This window comes from Montipora capricornis, chromosome 8 (assembly GCF_036669925.1).
Source record: "Montipora capricornis isolate CH-2021 chromosome 8, ASM3666992v2, whole genome shotgun sequence".
NCBI lineage: Eukaryota > Metazoa > Cnidaria > Anthozoa > Scleractinia > Acroporidae > Montipora > Montipora capricornis.
In genome coordinates this window covers 33,613,791-33,636,290 of record NC_090890.1, presented here as the reverse complement: position 1 = coordinate 33,636,290, position 22,500 = coordinate 33,613,791, and the positions used below count along the sequence as shown (strand labels likewise).

General features: G+C 39.6%; 1 protein-coding gene and 1 long non-coding RNA gene across 4 annotated transcripts in view; both read right to left on the bottom strand.

Annotated features, from left to right (window-relative positions):
- The window catches only part of LOC138060809 (MFS-type transporter SLC18B1-like), a 46,870-nt gene that overhangs the window by 24,164 nt on the left and 206 nt on the right, over positions 1 to 22,500 (bottom strand). For all 3 annotated transcript variants that reach the window (XM_068906679.1, XM_068906680.1, XM_068906681.1), the window contains exons 1-8: positions 22,446 to 22,500; positions 6,537 to 6,632; positions 5,134 to 5,207; positions 4,885 to 5,032; positions 2,861 to 2,929; positions 1,596 to 1,683; positions 941 to 1,021; positions 766 to 836 (exon numbers count right to left, since the gene is read on the bottom strand). The exon at positions 22,446 to 22,500 is cut by the window's right edge and continues 206 nt beyond it. In XM_068906679.1, the coding sequence (XP_068762780.1) occupies positions 766 to 836; positions 941 to 1,021; positions 1,596 to 1,683; positions 2,861 to 2,929; positions 4,885 to 5,032; positions 5,134 to 5,207; positions 6,537 to 6,632; positions 22,446 to 22,500 (682 nt within the window). The remainder of the gene's footprint in view (positions 1 to 765; positions 837 to 940; positions 1,022 to 1,595; positions 1,684 to 2,860; positions 2,930 to 4,884; positions 5,033 to 5,133; positions 5,208 to 6,536; positions 6,633 to 22,445) is intronic.
- Positions 16,587 to 19,899, bottom strand: LOC138060735 (uncharacterized). Its single transcript, XR_011134417.1, has 3 exons — positions 19,791 to 19,899; positions 18,081 to 18,167; positions 16,587 to 17,561 (listed from the first exon to the last, which is right to left on the bottom strand). It is a non-coding gene; the product is annotated as an uncharacterized lncRNA (long non-coding RNA).

The following is a 22,500-nucleotide window of genomic DNA, read 5'->3' as shown; positions in this document are numbered from 1 at the left end:
GAGTAGCTGTTAAATACTATTCATTTCTGGGGCAGTACATTCGCAGATTACATTCCCTGAACTGCTCCATTCGTAGTATTCGTAGTTTTTATGCGCCCACAAACTTTCTAGTCAGCAGTTTGAGTAGGAGAGGAAAAACAAGATGGCGGATAAAAGAACACGAAACATGGCATATGTGAATTGTTACAACGTGACATTTAATTAAACAACCAATTAGAGAAAGCGCGTCACCCATGCCTTGTTCCCTCAAAATTTCATGAAAATTACGAGGGGTGGCTTACTTCATCCTTAGGAAAAATGAAGGGAAACAAACATTTTATAATAGATAACCATTGTCGAACAAGTACTTAGGCTTAAACAGTGTATATCAGTGCCTCAAACCCACAAATGGTTAACTTTCCGTGCATATTGGAACGTTTTCTCCATTGATTTTGGCTTCGGTGACGCACTGTCGGCGCTAGTGGCTTCTGCCGTTCCCTTTATGCACCACCCTCACTTGGCAGGTCTATAAGCGTCGTCATATCCTAGCCTCATTTTATGCCGTAGTCTGTATTTTATACTTTAATAGACGGTAGTACGTAGCCCGCGTTTTATACCTTAATACGTGTTTTATGCCCAGTCCGTAATCCTTTTTTTCTACTGACCGAGTCCTGCAAAGTTCTCTATTACAGCTACATTTTAAACCACTCTGAAAGAGTCACTAACAAGTTGAATCAAGTTTGGTGCTAAAAAATTAAAGAAACCGTCTTATTAGCACTGACTTACTTTCTTAAGGTAAGGTTCCAGAATAGGGTCTATGTATGAAAACGATAACGCGATGGTAACAGAACAAAGCGCTGTAAAAAGGACAGCAATCATCAGTCACTAAAAGATAGATTTCGATGACAACATAATGACAATTATGAACTAATAAAGTGCAAAAAAACATGTATATACTCACACAGCATAAATATTCCAGGTATTCTTACTGTCTCGAGAATGGATATTGACTGCATCAACGATTCTTCACTACTTTCCCTGTCTAATTACATTAGTTTTACAAGATATAAGACAAAGTTAAAGAAAACAAAGAAATGGCGTAAGACACTTGCCAACTTTTTTCAAATTTCAAATTTCGAATGAGTACTATAGAAAGAACCAAATTTATTATCTACTAACATTGCACGCACCTTCTTTATTTTCGTGCGCACGGCCACATTGTACCGGTTCACTTCACTTACATGAGGTAATCGGCCATCACAACAATTATCGAATGCTAAACTTTTTAAGATGGGTGCGTAGACTTAAAAACTGATGCTCAACGCCGTTGAAAATGGGTGCCAAATTAGGCTTACGACGCTGGTTACGACCAAGAGTGCTCATTCGAAATAGCATTATTTAGGGTAGTCCATTTGGGTAGTCCATCAGGGTAGTCCGCGAAGGGGGGGGTCAGTTCCCCTAACCCTAAACCTAAGTTGATATCATTTTGATTGATCTATGTCGAATCTATACCACTCTCCACCAAATAAATTTAGCGACTTTTTCAAATAACAACCCAAGTAAGGAATGGCTATAGACAATAAACATCGATTCCTCATACAGCTGTTTCCACATACCTCTTTTATATAATGCAATCATCAGCAGTGGTAGCACGGCAAGTGTAACAGAACCCATAACAATAAATGGAAGTTTAAAATCACCAACCTGAGGAATTCAAGAAATAGGAAATTCATTCTCTCGTGATCATTACGTTATAATACTAAAAAAAATGAGGTGTTGGGATAGATTAAGCACATAACAAAAGTTACATGGCAATAACACAGCATTAATAATTTTAGGTCATTCTAATTAGGTCAGAGGTACTGTGCTGGATAACGTCTTCTCAGAATTGCATTCTGCATCCTTTCTGCAGATCCTTGACTTAACTGTGTCATTCCCAGGTTTCAAGAATTTCCTTGATCAATGTAATGAAAATCCGATAAATGACTCGAGTTGAAAGACAAAACAAATAAGGCTGTAAATATCAATGAAACTGCTGGGTTAAAATCGTTTAAACCTGCCATGCAGGGTTTTCATTAAGATTTTGCTCATGATGTCATCAGCGTCTGCTCTCATAGGTAACATCCATTTCCCTTTTACGTAGTATAAGAGTGAAATCTTGGAACTTTATCCTCGTTCCCTTCGTCAGCATTAAGTTATTTCACAGCGCCCCTCCCCTAGACGTATTTCCGTCGATCGTTTCTCTCCGATATTTTTTGGGGGAGAGAAACGACCGCCGGAAATACATCTTCGTTCGCAGGCTACCCCTTCCCATTCTCCGCGCGGGTTCGCCGCTCGTTAATTTGCCTTTCGCGCCAACAAGGACGACTACGAGTACGGGTCGAGTACGAATTTTCCGTACTGAGCATGCGCATAAGGTTCGGAGGCCGACATTTTTCGAAGTGCGCGTGCTCAGAACGGAAAACTCGTACTCGTACTCGTCCTCGTCCTCCGATCTAAAGGTCCCTAATAATAGCGCCAGCTAGGCAGGCTATACCTATTGGTATTGCTTAAATAACCATTTCCCTTGTTGCCTTCAGATCTGTGTTCTTGTTGTACGCTTAAGTTTCAATTGCTTCCGGACCTTTCACAACAGTTCTTGGGCTGTTCTTTTCGCGTCGCAATGTTGTAAAAATTCACACGTGATGTGCCATGGCGTTTACACTCTTTCTGTCCACATATTTGATAAAACATGTTCCCCTAATTTTCAATATGTTGGGCGATGTCCATCAAGCAACCAATATGCCCATTGGAACGTCCATCGTTTATATTTTGACCACTGAGAACTGACTTAAGGGCTTCACACCTCAAAATTATATATATATCACATGTAAAAATTCACCTCATAGAGAAAACCCCCCAGAACAGGACCAAGACAGTGTCCAATGCCAATAAACGTTTCCACTGCGCCCTGATTAAAGAAATATATCAAAGAATAATTCACATGGGTTCCACAAGAAATCTGGAAATCTGATTGAAAATCTCAGGGGCACCCAAGGCAAGCTTTCGTGAAGTATCCGTTCGGAGGAACTGATACCTACAAATTTTAAATCTTTCTCCTGACGATTCCCTAGACTTTTCGAGGTTTGTCGTGAACAATCAAGTTACTGAAACAGCATCTAAAGATTCGCAGCCAGAGGAAAATGGTTCCTTGGCTACTTTTGCCATTTTCTGGCACTCAAAATGGGCAGCTAGCATTTTCAGGAAGGAAGTTCGTGGAAGATAAACTTTAGCTCTCAATCTCTGAAAGAAAGATTTTATTTCCTGAAATATTCGGGCACTTCAGTTTTCGGCTAGGTAGGCCCAAGAAATCAAAGTTTTCTAGCTGATAAATAACTGGCTTTAAAATTAACAATGTAACAGTATCATAGCTTCAATCACTTAAGTAAACGGTTCTGCGTGTACTAGCGTGTACAATCGAGCAATAGTTGCTTTTTTCGTACTTAAGCAAGTAAGAAGCGTAAGGGTCACACCAGGCGACAGCCAAGTGGAATCTAGCTTCTTGCCGGAGTGCTTAGCAAACCTCCCTTGAAGAGCAACTATAACTCGATAGTACACACTTAAGAAACGTCTTGTGACATCTTTTGTCTTCTTTGAATGCCTCTCACTCACTAGCTCGTCGAGCTGGCTTTCACTGAGACTTGCAAAGCACTTTGCAAGTGGCTTGGGCAAAACACCTGCTAACGAGTTAAAACATGAAATTTTCTTTTTCCATGAAGCTGCGAAGATATTTCAACATTTTCGGCAGTAGAATGGTCGATCATTATTGCAGCTTGAGGTAAAAGGAATTGTTTTCCCGATGCACGCGTAAGTGTTTTCGTCACCATGGGCAATTATAAAATAATTAGGATAGTACGCCCACTCTCATTGGTCAATAGCTGTGTTTAGATGAGTGTACCTAAACACGACTATGACATCACACGGATTTTGATTGGTTATTTCTTGTCAGACGCGCGTTTTGATTGGCCGGTAGGAAATATGAGCGTGTCAAGAAAATCTTTTTTAATCAAGTAAAAAAAAAACAGCATTTTCCTTCATTTTCAGAATCTTTTATAAAAGCAATAGAGGACGTCTTTCCGTGTTTACATAGCCTCATCTAAAGACTCGGGGAGTTAGGAGAATTCTCGACAGTTATGCGAACCCTCGACTGCGTCTCTGGTTTGCATCTGGCTAACTTCCCCCCACCCCTTCGTGTTTAGATGAAGCTATGTAAACCCGGAAAAAGTCCTCTATAGAGCGTTTTCACATGACGTCACGGCGGCCATGTTGGTGTTCCAAAGCAAAGGAATGGCGGCCATGATGGAGCACCAGACTTATCCTCCGGGAATTGAACTCTGTTTTTATGAAAATAGTTTCTTTTTTTCAGTAATCTAATATGGCTGCTAGTCACGTGAGTGAAAACACTATATTGCTTAATTAAATAGCAAATGGGTAATAGTCCATTTTACAGTTGTGTGCTTAGTTACCTGGCCTTTGAATGAAAGTAGGGCTGGAGTTGACCTTGTTTTGATAGAAACCTCACTACTTTTCTTATGTAAAATCTTACTAATTAGCATGACAACAACAACATTAACATAAGAAAAGGAAGGAGGTTTCTATCATAACAAGGTCAACACCAGCCTCACTCTCATTTAAAGGCCAGGTAACTAAGCAAACAACTGTAAAGAGGTCTATTGATCAATCAGAAAGCGTGCTTTACTTTTGTTGCATTTGTTATAATAATGATGCCGTTATCCATCATACAAGGAACTCGGAAACGTCCCTCTGAGGCTTAAAGTTGAAATTTGTCGTTGGGTTCGTGCCCCTGATATCTTTTCCAATAAATGGCCTAAAAACAGAAGACTAGAAGAACAGCAAAATACCTACAGTGATTGATCCCACATTCTTTGGAAACTGTTTCATAATTATGGATATAGCTGAAGTTTCTGCAGCTGCTCCTCCCATTCCCGAAGTCGCCCTTAACGCAAAGCACACAACTGCAAAAGCAATTTCATCTGAGATCATACCACTAAAGCTGAAACAGAAGGAACCAAAAATATATCAAAAAAATAATTGTGAGGGAAAAGAAAATCCAGAAGATAAATATTACCACTTTGCACACACTTTCTTACACACCCAAACAAAATTTGTGATCCGCCGAAGACAGCAATCCCAGTGAAAAGCACAAATGCATCATTATATTTTGGTATCTGCAATTTCAAGTGACATTAAAAATAATATAGACCTTATTCGATTGTACATTTTGTTTTTCCAGTTCAGATCGATACTCAGGAGATGTGATACATCCATTCTCCCGGTTACTATCAAATTTAGAATATTATTATTACTTTATTCTCAACGTTGGTAACAAAACTGTCTCTTTACGGTTAATTTTTAATGTGAACGTGAACAATGAGGTTACTGCAAAGTCAAGAAAAAAGGCCAAAGATGTGTACGAAGATTATGATCAGGACATTTAGGCTGTATGCAATAATTTGAAAAATTATCTGCCCACAAGAAGAGAATTGACTTCTGAGTAACAAAATAATAATGACAATGATGCCGAGTACTGACTTTGCAGTTAACTTCATCCCTATATACTGTTTTTAAATTGCCTTTCAACTTAGTACACTTTTCCACTTTATTTATTCTCCGGAATCGTCTCAAATACATCGTGTCGATTCTAGGACCTTATGATTGAGATTTCACTTTTATTGTCTTTGAAAGACGGGAAAAGTGGCCACACTTTGATCCATAACCGAGCAATGAAGGGGAATAGGTTTGATACCGCGTTGACTGTGACGTAAACCCAGTATCGAACCCATTCCCCTTCATTGCTCGGTTATTAACCAAAGTATGACCACTCTTTTCCTGTCTTTCAAAGCCAATAAATAAGTGAAATCTAAATCAAAAGGTTCTGAAAACAACACGATATATTTCGCACGATTTCGGAGAATAAATAAAGTGGAAATTTGTGTTCAGGTGATAAGAACTTTAAGGCTGACTGGACCTTTTTACAGGTGTGTGCTTAGTTACCTGGCCTGTGAATGAAAGTGAGACTGGAGTTGACTTTGTTAAGATACCTTGATGTTGTCCTCATGCTTGCAGTTTAAATTTACATAGGAAAGCAGTGAGGTTTCCATCAAAACAAGGTCAATTCTAGCCTCACTTTCATTCACAGGCAAGTTTCAAGTTCCAGGTAACTAAGCACACACCTTTAAGATGGCCTGTAAAAATCCAAGATTTTTAAAATTATAATATTATAATACACCCTCAAATAATGGTGTTCCTGAATATCTCCTCTAGTATTTGGGGATAATGTTTGCGATAAGCGTATTTTGTTATTCGTCCATGTTTCGTACGTATTAGTCGTACGTTATCTCTGCTAGGGAGTTGTCACACATTGTGCGTACAAAGGCTAAAATGTCATTTGAACAAAAGAAAGGAAATATTTAATCTTCGTCAAATCAGACTACTTTTAATTCTGCTGGTGACACTCTGACAAATTATAATTATTACTAACTCGCCAATTTACTTACAAGATGTCCAAAAAGTGGAGAAGAAACAAATATTACAAATGGATACGTTCCAAAGATCAATCCCACAACAGTTTCAGACACTCCTTTGTCTCTTGCCTTAAAAGTTGGACAAAAGAGACAAAAATTAGATCGGTGTGTTTAAGGTAATATTAAAATGCACCATTTAAATGTTGCAGCAATATGGGTTAAAATTTGTCGGGCAAAGAAATGTTGCAGGACCTGTAACTTAACATTATTGTACTAACAATATCGGCAATGAGCTCCTAACTGCTCCAACATGTTGGCCGACAGTGCTATAATATTTTGCTGTGAGGGGCTTTCTATTAATATTATTTTAGATGAGGTTTTCAGGAAATATCGTTTCTAGTAAGTTGATGCTTATGCTCCGTAACTGCACTGATGGAAAAACTCAATAATCCTGTACAGGAACTTGAATTAAGTGAAATAAATAAGACAAAAAGTGGTAGTGTAGTGATGTTGCTCTTCAAAATGAAATTAGTAAATTATTAATTTAATTCACAAAGGTGAATTCAAATTGTGGGTAATATTTCTCTCATTGTTTTGGGATCATTTATTAAAATATTCGTATTTACAAGCAGAATAGAGAACCAACAAACTGAACCCACATATGACGCCGGATCTGGGAGCTGAACTCGGGCCACATTGGTTGGAGGCGAGTGCTCTAACCACTGCGCCATCCCTGCTCCTTCGATGACACGTCGGCCAGCTTCGATATACAAGGAAGGCACTGTTCTTGAAGGGAGGTGCTGAGTACCCTGCTTATTGGAAAACCAAATTTTCAGCATTTTCCTTCAACAGCCAGTTCGGGATCTCATCAGAACCACAAGGTTTAGATGGGTTAATCTTCATCAACAACTTATAAATCCGCAAATCAGACACTTCAGTGAGCTCCAATGAATCTTCATCCACGGGTGGATAAGCCAGCGGTAAGGGTAGACGATACTACTCTAATAGCTCTTAGGAAGGCCTCATTGATTGCATGAGCCAACTCCTTCGCTTAAAGATTTTCAGTGCCTTCTACTTGTATTTGGCTGGTCATGTTCCCTAAGAAGCTTTGCGCACCACACAGCCTTTCTTTTACGGCTTCACTGGAAAATTTGAAAATTTCCATAGTATGTAAAAAAAGGTGTAAATAACATGTAAATCATCAAAAAGATACCGTAAGTATAAATTTACATGATTTTTACCCATTTACATGTTTTGAGAAATCCTGTAAAAAACATGTACATATTTCAGGTGAAACATGTACAACGGAACGAACCGAGACTGAAGGCGAAGCCAGGCCTTCTCCGAAAGCCTAGAATCCTGCAATGGAAGTGTACGGACAGATAATCGGCGGGGTTGAGAGACGAAAGGAAAAACAGAAGGTTCAGCTGAAAATTGTATCCCATAGACAGTCAAAAGAGCTTCTTAAGGGCGTCACAAGGCTCGTAGGACCCAAAGCACTGACGCTTCCAAGATCAAATAAGCACCTGGCTATCTGTAAAAATATCCACATGTCGGCCATGCACTGAAGAGAAAAAGGCTTCCAACACGTTTGCCAACGCTAGAGTCTCCTGAAAACCAGGTTTTCCGTAAGAGCTGAGATGTTTATGAAACTGCCCAGGAATCTAGAAGAGTTATAAACATCCATCTCCCGTGAGTCTCCGAAGACACGAAATATGAAATTTGCTATACAGTACTTTGCCAAGAAGAGATACGTGATTCAGCAACTACGAGAAAAAAATACATGAAACCGAAGTGAAACTAGAAAGATCGAGGAGGAAATATGTTTTACATCTAGGGCATTCTCGGCACACACGCTCTTCCTTGTTTCAAGGAGCATTTAAAATCTTGATCTCAAGCAACTCCTGGCCGGTAATTTACCTCATTCCAAACTTGTTGACTTTGAATTTTTTTGTCTCCATTGCAAAACGAGCAGAGACATTATTAGGGTAGTCATGCAAAACCCGAACGCTCTCACGAAAAACCTGTTAACTTTGGGAGCATGTGAACAAAACATGCTGGTATGCCGTCAAAAACGTTGTCAATTTCACAACATAACCGCCAACGTTTTATTGGTCAAAAGCGATACATAACCGGACAAACCGTTAACGTTTGAAAAGTAAAACTTCGCGCAAAATTCGTCACGCTTCAAGGATGGACGCAAATGGTATTAAGAAACCAGTTATGGTGGCCTAAGCGTGGTTTTGACGGCTCGACGCTGAGAGGCATGACCAAATGGGGTGGTGGGAAACAAAATACCAACCCCACCCCAAAATGAGAAAACTCTCGACTTAAGCCCTGCGGCGATGGATTCATTGTTAAAATCCAGGAATGCAAGACACGATGGATTATTAGAGAACACCTTACCCGGCGGTATATATAAGAGTCGAAGCTCTCCTTTTTGAACTATCCTTTAAACGGTTGAAACAAAACGTAAACGCTAACGAAATTCCTAATCCAGTATAAAGCAGACTAGATAAGTCGCAGGGTGCGGAATTGGCAATGAACTCCCACGACTCAGGATGAGAATGTAGATTCCCTGTCTTAAAGAATTCTGGGTCGAGAAAGGCCAACATTGAAACATCGGCAAGCGCAGAACTACCTAAAACTGAACGGAGGAAGCCACAGGAAATGTGGAAGTTTCCAGGGGCCACCCCTTGAGCCCGGCGGAGAGGTGTACCAAGGTGATTAACCCATGCAACGCGTAAATTCTGCAACTAGGGGTCAGTCCACTGGGAGAGAACCTTCACACTCTTGGAAGGGGGCTGCAAGGGACAAGAAAAAGACGGCTCAAGGGATGGCAGTTTTGAGCCTCAGTAATCCGAGAGGGAACAAGACTCCCTTTTAATACAACTGCCTAACCATAATCACGCCGACAGTATCATTTGGTAAAAATTAACCCAGCAATGGAAATTTGTGCAAAACGTTCGTTTCAGTTTACAAACGCAAGTTTTTGTAAAAACTGCTCTTTGGCAGTGTTCTGAGCAGTTTTGGAGAAAAAACTGTAAAAGCATAATCACACCGACAGTATCATTTCCAAGGGGAAATAGGGAACAGAAAACAAAAAATTGTATGATAACAAAACAGCATAAGTTTATTCAATTCAAAGTATACATCGAAAGATGACAACTGGGGGTTCGAACTGCCTCTACCGTGAGAGGAATCTGGCCCTGTTGGAAATATATCTTGATGGGAAGAGGAACAACATGGTGGTTGCATTAGTGAGGTCCGTCACTACGTCAGCTTTAGTTGGCTGAAGCGATAAACGACAGGTCCTACGACTGAGATCGCAGTTACTCCCTACCCGAGTGGATCAGGCAAAAAAGACGAGAACGGGACCAGCAGACCAGACTTAGACGGTAGCACACATTTTGTCAGTGTGTCCTACACTTGCGCAGTCCAAATATCTGCAGCTGCCAATGCGGTGTTAAAGACAGTCTTCTTTGAGATGCTTAACACATTGGATCTTATAGACAGCGGACCTCCATGGTATTTATCAGTTGAGCCGAAACATGTAAACGAAAGGGCCTGGCGCAAGCATTGTGGGATGTCCCAGTGTATGCAGACCATGTAGAGGTGAGATCCAATCGATTTGACACTTGAATCGTAGAAAACATTGCCAAGTCTATTATGCTACTAGACATAAACTGCCCGTGGTTAGCTAACAGAGTGACCAAGAGCTGTGAGGAGACAGAGAAGTATGCCCCATTGCGGTTGGAACTGAAGAGACAGTTTGCGCGTTATCAAGTCAAACAAGTTTACGTGTTAGGGGGGGTATAACAAGGAGTTGGGCAACCTTGTTCCCATTGACACAGTTGTTGGTTTTTTCAGTGTTTTACAATGTTGTTGACATTCTCTTCGTAGGAAAAAACAGCTATAAACAACCTAGTGTTTGGACGAGATTAAAGGAAGAGATATAGCATTTGTGAGCGATTGGCTTAAAAAAGTTTTCAAAAGTTTTGTAGTATTTTTGAAGGTATATGTATGAAAAGTAGAGAGTGCTTAAATATTAATTATTTTAGATTTTAACGATGTAGATTTTTTTAATACAAGGAGTCAAGCTGTGGCTTTGTCCCGCGGTTGTGTCGACAGAGGGTTTTAGAATAGTCATAAAACAGCAGTGAACAGTGAAAGGAAAAAATACTGTCGAATGAAAAACCGCTTTGGCTTAAACTGCAGAATACCCTGCCACTTGAAACATTCTACGTAGCCGGCTAACTAATTAATATCTATTCCTAGTTCTTAAAACATACCACGTACACAAAGAGAGTGATATTATTAAGAAAGCTACACCGTTATAGAAAAGTACTGTAAATTTTTTTTGGCAATTCGGATCCAATTAGCTAAGCGACTGTTTTTTTCCTTTTAGTCACTGAACTGTCAAAGGAATTCGTCTTTGTCATACTTACTATACAGTGAATAAGAAGGATACGTTTTCACACCCCATTTAATTTCATTGTTAAAGCAGAGTTAAACTTAAAGCTGCACGTTTCTGTTAGAGGCAATCAATCGACACTGAAAAATTTAAAATACATGCAGTCGCAAAACGCTCTAGGCTCTGTTGTTGATATGTATACAGTTCCCCTTGTTAAAGGGGAACTCCGGGGTAAAATTGAAGTTATTTTGAATGTTTGGCCTCTGTCCCATGAGTCAATTTTTGATAACATCATTCCCATATCGTTTCATTCAAATTAAATATTGTACCTGAAAGACGACCGAAAATGCAAATAGAAATCCGCCATTTTGGAGAAAATTTGAGCCGCGGTCAGTGGTCAGCAGCACGTGGTGACGTAGAATCGTCATTTTCCGCGGGGTTTATCAAATCTGCTCCTAGCCACTTCTTCATTCTTCAACTTAAAATATTACAATTCCTGTCGTTGTATCGGTATCTTCGATTGTACTTTGATTGTTTCAAGTGAAATGGTGGGCTGTTGTGTGCCTGGTTGCCATAATTATTCAAAGAAGACAAAGAAAAACGGGAACACGGTGACTTACCACAGGGTCCCACAAGACGATCGCGCGAAGGCATGGCTCGACAGAATCAGACGGAAGAATATGCCACCACTTGAAAACAGCTACGTCTGCAGCGATCATTTCATGCCAAGCTGTTTCAAGATAGATTTCCGGGCACAATTAATAGGGGAAAAACCTAAGAGGGACTTGAAGGATGATGCTATCCCATCCTTGTTTAGTTACGGCCCCGAAGCGAAAAAGCCGCGGTCATCAAGCGAACATCGCCTTCAGCGACGAAGGCAGCGAGAAGTTAGTGTTTGTCAGTTTGCTTCTCTTTTACTATGAATCAAATAAATTTTCCCACTTACATGTCGATATTTGCACACGCTCTGAACCGAGGGGATCGCGTGACCCGATGTATGAACAATGGTTTCATGGTGACATATTTCGGTGTACATCCGCCCAGTTTTAAAATATACTATGCTGGGTTTACGGGGAAAATAATGGCGAGTTAGCCGACCTTACAAATGACCTATGATTGGTAATTTGCTGTGTTTATTTTTCCGAGTTGTCACTCCAAAAACAGGAAGAATTGACAAAATGAAGTTAGGCAAATTCAAGGCATTCAATTTGTAGTAAATTGAAAAGAATTACCTTGTATATTCGCACTTTAATTTTGTTTTAGGCTCTTTCAGAACTACTTGCTGCAGACATCGAGGACAATGTATCTTCAGATGACCCAGTGACTAATGAACCTTCAATCTGCACTGATTTGGAAATGCATACTACAATCCCAGAAATGCATGATGTGGGAATTCAGTGTTGTTTTGATCCCATTACCCTAAAAAGTGTGGAGGTTCAAACTGAGATGTGCAACACTATAGACAATGATAATGGTGTGTGTGGTACTGCAAATATTGACGTGTCCTCCCATACTTATACAGAGGATGATATCCCACAAAATCCAAGTGCTGTCACATGGCAGATTCCACATGACCATAATTATGCCATAGCAGCACCCCCAAATCCCATTGATACACCCACAGTAACTTTTCCAACCTATGACATTAACAAGTTTGATACAATCCCCTTACCACCAGTGCATGTTGTCCTTGTTGATGGTAAAATGGATATACATGATGATGATGATGATGATGATGATGATGATGATAACAATGATGATGAAGATTTAGATCCCCACTGGCTATTACCAGATGATGAAAAACCGTCATCCGAAGATGATATAGTGTTGTCTGAATATGAATTTGAAGATGGCTCTCCAGAGAGTGAAAAAAAATACCTTGTGTTCGGTTCCTGTTTGAACAATTTACTGAAAAAGTGTCCAAAATGTGGGGGCGTGATCATTGACCAAAAAAGGAAAACAACTGGGAGCATGCTATCAGTTGTGCTAATCTGCCATAATGGGCATACAGAACTGTGGGAATCCCAACCAGTTATTAAAAGGAAGCCCCTGGGAAACCTATTATTGGCAGCAGCCATCCTCTTTACAGGAAGCACCTTCTCAAGCATCAGCCGCCTTGCATCATGCATCAATCTTCAGTTTTTTAGTGAAAGTGTGTTTTATGACACACAATTGAAGTACTTGTTTCCAGTTGTTAATGAGGCATGGGAAACTGTATTAAATAGGCAGATAAACAAACTTACTTGTTCAGAGGTTGTCAATTTGGATGGTGATGGCCGATGTGATAGCCCTGGACATTGTGCCAAGTATGGCACTTACACTTTGATGGACGAAGAGCAAGGAAATGTCGTAGCATTTAGTGTTGTTCAAGTCTCTGAAGTGTCGTCATCCAATGCCATGGAGAAAGAGGGTTTTACCCGATGTGTTGAATTGTTGGAGGGCAAAGGGGTCAAGATCAACAGGGTTGCAACAGACCGCCATGTGTCAATCAACAGTTGTATTGCCAAGGATTACCCACATATTAATCACCAGTATGATGTTTGGCACCTTTCCAAGTGGGTGGTAAAGAAGCTCACAAACAAAGCCAAACAAAGAGGATGCGAAGAATTGTCACCTTGGATACAGCCCATTTCAAATCATCTTTGGTGGTCTGCTGCAACCTGCAATGGTAACGTCCAGCTTTTACGTGAAAAGTGGAAGTCGGTGTTGGATCATGTCTCCAACAAGCACAAGTGGTCAGGAAACACCCATTTTCATCGGTGTTGTCACAGGCACATTTCATCCTCAGAGGCTAAGAAAATCTGTTGGCTCAAGCCAGGCACATCAGCCCACTTGGCTTTAGAGGAAGTGGCTTTGAATACCAAACTTCTGAAGGATTTGGCAAAGCTTACTGACTTTTGTCACACTGGAAAGTTAGAGGTCTACCATGCCATGATGCTCAAGTACTGCTCGAAACGGGAACACTATTCATACAGGGGAATGATTGCCAGGACCCAACTAGGAGGAGGAAACGAGGAGAGAGCTGAAAGCGGTGAAAGATGACTTTAGAGAGCAGAAGGAAGAAACTGAACAATTGTGGTCTGCTTTCGACGATTTGGAACAATACACGCGAAAGAACTCGCTAGAAATACACGGAATACCACAAAATGCATATTCGGATACGGATACGGCAGTCATTAAAGTGGCCGAAGCTTTGAACATAACTGTAGAGCCCGAGGACATCGAGATTTCTCACAAGCTGAGGAGGGGCACGGCTATTATAGTTAAATTTTGCAGTCACAAGGTAAAGTCCAAAATTTACAAGGAACGCGTTAAATTAAAGCATGTTAAAATCTCGGATCTTTTTCCAAGTTACGCTTCCTCTGGACAACAGCACCGAATTTTTGTTAATGAGAACCTTACAGCTTACAGGAGAAGGATGGTCGGAAAAGCCAACAAACGAAGGCAGGAAGGAACGCTTACTAGTGTTTGGACGTTGGACGGTAAGATGTACATTAAAACCTCGCCTGAAGGCGCCCCCGTAAGAATTTTTTCTGAAGAAGATCTAGATAACTTATAACTGTTTTGGAATGTTTCACGGCTGGTGGAGAGCGTCTCTACAATTTGCAAAGCAACTGAGAGATACGAACTTTTCCCGCAACAAATTATCTTTTAACCCTTTTATCAGTTTATCAGTTTTAGTATATGTCTTTCTGTTGGTATACACAAGGTTCTTTGCTCCCTTTCAGTTTATCTGTGATGCACTTTATTCTTTATTATTACAGTCGTTTGTACGCTTTACTTTGCACTAAATGGGTATGCTACATTTCAGAGACACATATCAGAATAATTTACCGTCTCATTACCCTTGGGTGAAAACTGTTAAATTCCTCTCTCGTCTTAATAATAACAAAAGGAATGGAACTTAGAATCGGTTCAATAAACGCTAGGGGTTTAGGAGACAAGACTAAGCGACAGGAATTCTTTAACTGGCTTCGAAAAAAGCAGTTATCAATTTATTTCATCCAAGAAGCTCACTGTACGGAAAACAATATGCATGATTGGCGGGCCGAATGGGGGTACCAAGCTCTTTTCAGTTGTGGCACTAGTAAAAAGGCAGGTGTTATTATATTGTTTAACAATAACTTCTCTTTCCAAATTTCGCGAACATATTCTGATCCCGGGGACGCTTTCTAGTTTGTGACATGACTACAAACGGGAAACAACTGACTTTGATAAACGTATACGCACCAAATGATGACAATCCCACTTTCTTTACTTCTGTTTTTCAACATTTAGACGATCTCAAGTGCGATGAGATTATAATAGGAGGGGATTACAATTTAGTGCTGGACGTTGAGAAGGATAAAAAAGGCGGACTAGCAAGAACACATAAAAGATCGTTGGAAGTTATAAATAGCTTTTCCGGTGAGTTTGACTTGATAGATGTCTGGAGAGTCCAAAACCCTGGATTACGACACTTCACATGGAGGCAAAGAAACCCAGAAATACATTGTAGACTTGACTTTTTTCTCGTAAGTCATTGTATCGCTAATAACACCACCAAAGCAGACATTGTCCCAGGTTACAAAACAGATCATTCAATGATCACCTTGCAATTATCTCTGCACAATAACCAACGAGGACGAGGATTTTGGAAATTAAACACCTCTTTTCTAAAGGATGAAGAATATGTAAACCAAATTAAAGCAGCTATAACTCAAACTAAGCACGAATATGCACAAGATAACACTGTCACACCTGGGCTATTGTGGGAAATGATAAAAATGAAAATTAGAGAAGCATCAATGAAGTATGGAAAATCAAAAAAGGAAAATATTAAGCAAAAGAAGGATGACATTGAAAAATCAATAAAAACCCTCGAGGGACGAATTGCTAATACCCTTGCAAATAACTCCCAAGATTTGTGGATGGAATTGGACATGAAAAGACGCGAACATGAAACCCTAATTGAATACCAAACAAAAGGAGCTATTATAAGATCTAAGTCTCGATGGTATAACGAAGGTGAGAAAAATACTAAATACTTTCTTAACCTAGAGAAGCGACACTGCAAGCAAGGAACAATCACTCAATTGAAAATTAACGAAAACAAGCTGGTTCAATCAGACAGAGAAATCTTACATGAGTGTGAGACTTTTTATAAAAATCTGTACCGTTCCAAAACGCAAGTGAGCGACTTTCCGGAAGAGTTTTTTCCACCCACACGAGAATTATTAAATGACGAAAAGCGATCCTCTTGTGAAGGCCAGTTAACTGCTAAGGAATGCCTGGAGGCCCTAAAAGACATGGCAGCAGGGAAATCACCTGGTACAGATGGCCTACCATGTGAATTCTACATGGTTTTCTGGGAAGACATAGGAGAAACCCTCACCAGCGCTTTTAATTTCTCCTATGAAATATGTAACCTGACTATATCACAAAGGCGAGGAATTGTCAAACTCATACCCAAAAAGGATTCTGACCCTATCTTGATTAAAAATTGGCGTCCCTTAACTCTATTAAATTGCGATTACAAGATTGCTTCAAAAGCCATCGCGAAGCGAATCAAAACAGTTCTACCAGAGCTAATATCAGATGATCAAACAGGCTTCATTAAAACCAGATGCATCAGTGACAACATACGTACACTAGATAGCGTCATCAATATACAGGTAATAAAAAAATCCCTGGACTTCTCCTTTTTCTGGACTTTGAAAAGGCTTTCGATACTCTCGAATGGTCTTTTATCAACAAAACTCTTCAACATTTTGGTTTTGGTCCCTCGCTGTCAAGTTGGGTCAGGCTCTTTTATTGTAACATCGAAAGCTGCGTATTAAACAATGGATGGACAAGCAATTTTTTTAAGCTAAGCCGAGGCGTCAGACAAGGGTGCCCTGTATCGCCTTACCTTTTCATACTCTCTGTAGAAATACTCGCTGAAGCCATACGAAATAAAAGCGAAATTAGAGGTATTAAGATACAGGATACTGAATTTAAATTAAGCCAATATGCAGACGATACGACGCTCATTTTAGATGGATCTGAACAATCCTTTAAGTCTTCGCTTTCTTTGATAGAAGCTTTTGGTAAAATATCTGGCCTCAGACTGAATGACAAGAAAACAGAAGCTCTCTGGATAGGGTCTAAAACAAACAGCAATCAAACATTTTGCCCGGAAATGAATTTTAAATGGCAAAAGGGAAAGACTAAGGCACTTGGCGTTTGGTTCGCAACGGATCGCGATGCGGCAATATCTTTAAATTACAACGAAAAGCTTACGAAAGTTAAATCTATCTTAGGATGCTGGAAATTTCGAAGACTTAGCTTAATAGGGAAAATTGTTGTTCTGAAGAGCCTAGTAGCATCGCAACTTGTATACGTACTCACATCGTTGCAAACTAAGCACCATGCAATTAAAGAGATTAATAGGATGTTTTTTAAATTCTTATGGAATGATAAAGGTGATAAAATTAAACGCAAGGTTATCATCAATGATTATTCTGAAGGTGGACTCAAAATGATCGATATTACAACTTTTAACAAATCCCTTAAAGCTACCTGGATTAAAAAATACCTGAACACAGAAAACTGCAGCAAATGGAAAGTTTTTTTTTGATCTAGAACTCGCAACATATGGAGGCAACGCCGTCTTTAAAGGAAACCTAAACAAAAAAGACATTGGTAATCTAAACATAGAAGACCCTTTTGTTAAAGAAGTTATAGAAATATGGTCTGAGACCTTCTTTGAGAAAGGAATAGTGTCCAAAGATCACTTTCTAGCTCTACCTCTCTGGCAAAATTCATTAATAAGGATAAACAATGCACCAGTACTATGCAAAGATTGGCTTTCCAAAGGTATAACACAAGTAAAACATTTAATGGATGATTCTAACAACTTTCTTTCCCTTGCCAGCTTTCAAAATAAATATCAACTAAAAGTCAGACCACTAACTTTTTTTGGCATAATCTCTGCTATTAAACCTTTACAGCAACAGATTCCGAGGTCTCAGCTGAAGTATGACAATTTCATGAACACGTTCCTAAAGCACCAAAAACCATCGAGAATAGTTTACAAGAAATTAATTTCTGACCAAGCGGAACGACCGCTATTATCTCAAGACAGGTGGCAGAAAGAAATCGGGTCCACAGCCAAGGTAAAAATTGACTGGAGAAAAGCCTACCTATTGTCTGCTGCGTGTACAAAGAGTTCCAAATTAATTGACTTCAATTTCAGATTTTTACATAGACGGCTGGCGACCAATAATTTTCTGCAAAAAATAGGAATTAGAGAGGACGGAACATGCACCTTCTGCCATGATAAAAAAGAAGATCTGTTCCATTTATTCTGGGGATGTGAAAAAAGTAGAATTTTTTGGAATGACCTCTCTATATGGCTGCAGGCGTGCCACGTGCTTTCAAAAGAGAACCACTTAGGAATGGAAACGGCCTTAGGCCTGAAGCCAGACGACTCCAATTTTAAACTCCAAATTAATTTTTTTTGCCTAATGGCTAAGCACTACATTTAGGACCCAACTAGCTGCTCTTGACAACAATACTAATACAGGCCGCAGCCAAGCGGTAGTGAAGACAGGTGAGCAAGCTGGTGAGGCACGATACAAACTTTGCTTTCCGAAAGCCAACAAAAGATGGGTTGCAAAGCCAATCAATGAGAAAAAATCTTACAAATATTTGTCAGATTTGCTTTTTGCAGTAATAAAGCGTGTAGAACAAGGGGGTGCAGTTGCCCAGCCAGTGCCTGTTCACCTACCCAGGAACATTGCCTCAGAGCCAGCCCCAGCAAAGGCAGATGCAATCGAACAGCACCGCTCAAGATTTAACAGATAAAAAATAGTAATAATGTCATCAGTGCTCAACATTAACTAGTTGCAATACCCCAAGCTCTTTCCAAGAATAAGTAATGCTTGTAAAAACATAACAGAATTTTTATTGTGTCTTGTGTAGTTTGGAGAAGACCAAACCCTAGTCAGTTCATGTTATCAGAACAAACTATAGCTACTCGTCCACATAATTATGGAATAAGGCTAAAAAAAAAATCCCAAATCGTTAGATATCGTTTGTGAGATACCAAAAACCAAAGAAAGTAATCTAACAGCGTAATGTAGAGCACTACCACTGGATAACTGATAATTTCCATGAAAGATACAAACTTGTTTTCTGCATTTTTCTGTTTATAATATTTAATTCATGGACATCTTTAATCCCGACTGTCTAAAAAGTTTATCTTCAGGTCCACCAGATGGATCTTTGTACTGCTGCTTGTATTGATACCAATCTGTTTGAAGGACCTATCTATTTATACACACTGGATGAAACCCAGGGTGCAGGGTGATGCATTTGGGTTCTTCGCCACATTCACCGCTAGTAACAGCCTCGATAAGCTTATTTTTGACAGGCTCAATTACTTGGCAGCATATGCCTTCCCATAATCTGACAATTGCTGCATGTACACCTACGTTACCAAAACAATTAACATTGCAATTGCTCTATATTCTTCGTGACTTTCTACTAGTAGGAATGTATTTATAAACAGAGGACGACCGAACGTAGCGTTGGTGGCAGCAGAAGCAAATTATGTTGTCTTCACGCGTATTCCCACAAAACATTGAGTTAATTGAGACGTAAAGTTTATTATCAAGGATTGCGTTCTACTTTTTGCTGTTTTTGAAAGTGTAAATAAAGCCACAATGAAGCCGTGCAGTAAGTAGATCGAGTAACCGAAGGAAAGCTTCGTTTTCGCATCCAATCCATTGATTTAAAAAGGCAACAAGGAAGAAACAAAGACCAATACCACAATTTATCAACAGAGTTGAGTTTATTTGTCACTTAGTTTGTTATGGAATTACAATTAACGGATAACTCGTACAACATACCGGTCTGAATTTCGCAGTCTTACATTTGTTTCTTCATCGTTTGCCATGCATTCGTCGCCTACGTCTTCGGGGTTCTATCCGCTTCATCAGAGCTCACACGCGGTTCAAAGTGGTACGGCGAGATCGAAAAACTTTCGGAGGCTTGTTCCTCATCGATTTTATCAGAATACGTCCCAAAATTGGCCATTTTTAGCGATGATACAAAGGCAAAAGCTCCTACTTTGCCGATGCAAAATATTGTACACAACTGGAAGACGCGCAAATTATCAATTTACATCTCATGGGTTTGACGATTCTACGTCACACGATGATACGCTGACCACTTTCTGAACAAGCGGGCAATGTTCAAGATGGCGGATTTCTATTTGCATTTTCGGTCGTCTTTCAGGTACAATATTTCATTTGAACGAAACGATATGGGAATGATGTTATCAAAAATTGAGACATGAACCTGAGGACAAACATACAAAATACCTTCAATTTTACCCCGGAGTTCCCCTTTAAAGGAGAACTGAAGCCAAAAATCAAGTAGCTTTTTGTCACGTCATTTCAACAACTATGCATTGTTAAACAATTTGTCATACTTTTTTCCTTCTCAAACGAAATGTAGCACGCATAAAATCAAGCTTTTCAGGCGATAGTTGGCTCAAAATTCGGCTATGGTACGGAAGCGCAGAACTCCAGTACCAGCGGTTCTTTTATAACTTTGTGACGTATGATACTCTGGGAAGAAGTGAAGTGCCGTGTAGTGCGAGGACCCAGTATGAGTTGACATTGTGCGTCTTTCTGAGCACGGGTTAGCTAGAGTTTTCGAAAATTAAAGGAGAATACGTGCAATCTGTTTTTGTTACCCAGAGTGCTAGCTTGTTGAAGTTTTGAGTTGATCGGCGCATACGTTCTTGAGTAGGCGACAAACCTCATTTGTGTTACAATAGGTGACAATTTAAAACCCACTATTGCTGTGTTTACACTCAAGCGTTTACCAAGGTAAACATTAACTTACTAAACCCTGGTACATTTATACAGTGTTTATAATTGGTTGCGGTCGCATTAGGGAGTTAAACAATAGTGTTAAATCAAGTTCTATTGTTCAGTGTTGCCCTAAGGATTCAAAACACCAGGGAGCTTACACTATAGTAGTATTATTCAAACACTAGTGTTACACTGTGATTCTCTCAAGTGTGACCGCAACCATTGTCATACTCGGGGAAATTAGCATAAACTTCTGATGTAAACACGGTCGAAAAGTCAGAGGTCATCGTTTCATCAATATCCAAATCATCAGTCAGAGAGAGAGAGAGAGAGTTGCGTGCAAACTGGAAAACGTGGGTTGAACGTTTGCAAGTTTTAATTTCGAAGTGTAATTCGCATCAACCAGAATTATTTGGGGCGGAACGACCGTAATTCATTTTGGCTGATCCTGGCCTCTAGATTCACTTAAATCGTGTATGAAATGATGCAGAAGAGATTTGAAACCTATAATATTTACCAGAAATCGTCACACACCCTATGATTCTGACATTTAACCAAGATGTTCAATCAAGTGAGCTAATCTATGGGGTGCCGTTTGTAAATTTATTATTTAGCCTTTAACAGTACGTGCCTGTTTTTGGTTATTTACAAATAATTGAAAGGTCCAAAAAAATTATTTATAAAAAATGAACAAGTACTCACTCACTGATATGGAAATCATTACTTCTTAGCAAACCTGATCATATATACGAAACACGGCTGTCTCTTAAAAAGATTATTTACGTATCAAAAAGCTGTAAATCTATTATTTCTAAATAATAAAGAAAACTTGGTGCGTCAATTCATTATTTACAAAAATTGAAATTGCACCTCGCCGAGTGTAAATTTCTTATTTAGGACCACTTCGTACTGAAACTAATTTATGATGAACCTGCGCGCCAAAATGATAATATATTCCATGAAAATGCCAGGAATTCCACCTTGGAGACTAGTTACGAAAGTCGTGGCTAGGCTTGGATAAATTCTGCGCGTAAAATCGCTTATTCTGCTCGAAATTCTGCCAACAGAATTTATCCAAACCTACAATCTTGGACAAAATCGGCGATGGGAAAATGGCGCATTTTGGCCTTCACGCCCGGCGGCTTCATGCTTGATTTAGGGGGAAGGGCCATTTCTGTTCCCATTTCATTCTGTTCAGGATTGTAGTCATGGTGGATCCGGAATGGCAGAATTTACTTGTCTGAAGGATGACCAAAGGTCACAGCTACTTGGCTGTTGAATTATTTGAATTCACTAGCTGGACATCTCGATGCTTTTAAATTAAGTTAACTCTAACCATGTGAGCGTGGTTCATATGGGGTAGATATTCAGCACTCCAAATTACACTCTAAAGCCGATGATACACGGTTCAACATCTTGCAACATTTGTTACTCAACAAATGTTGAACCATGTTGCACAGACGTGTTGAACGGAATAGAGCTGATCTCTATTTTCGTTCAACATCGTTCAACAACATTCAACGTGTTGAATGGCATATTTCAACATGACACGACACACTGTTAAACAGGTTCAACATTTGTAAATCACCAAAAACAGGCACGTACTAAGGCTAAATAAGACCAAATAACAAATTTACAAACGGCGCCCCATACCAATCACACGACTACGAACACAAGACATACCTCACTTGGAAAAAACGGTAAATAAAGTGCAATTGCTGAAAACGTGACAACGTGT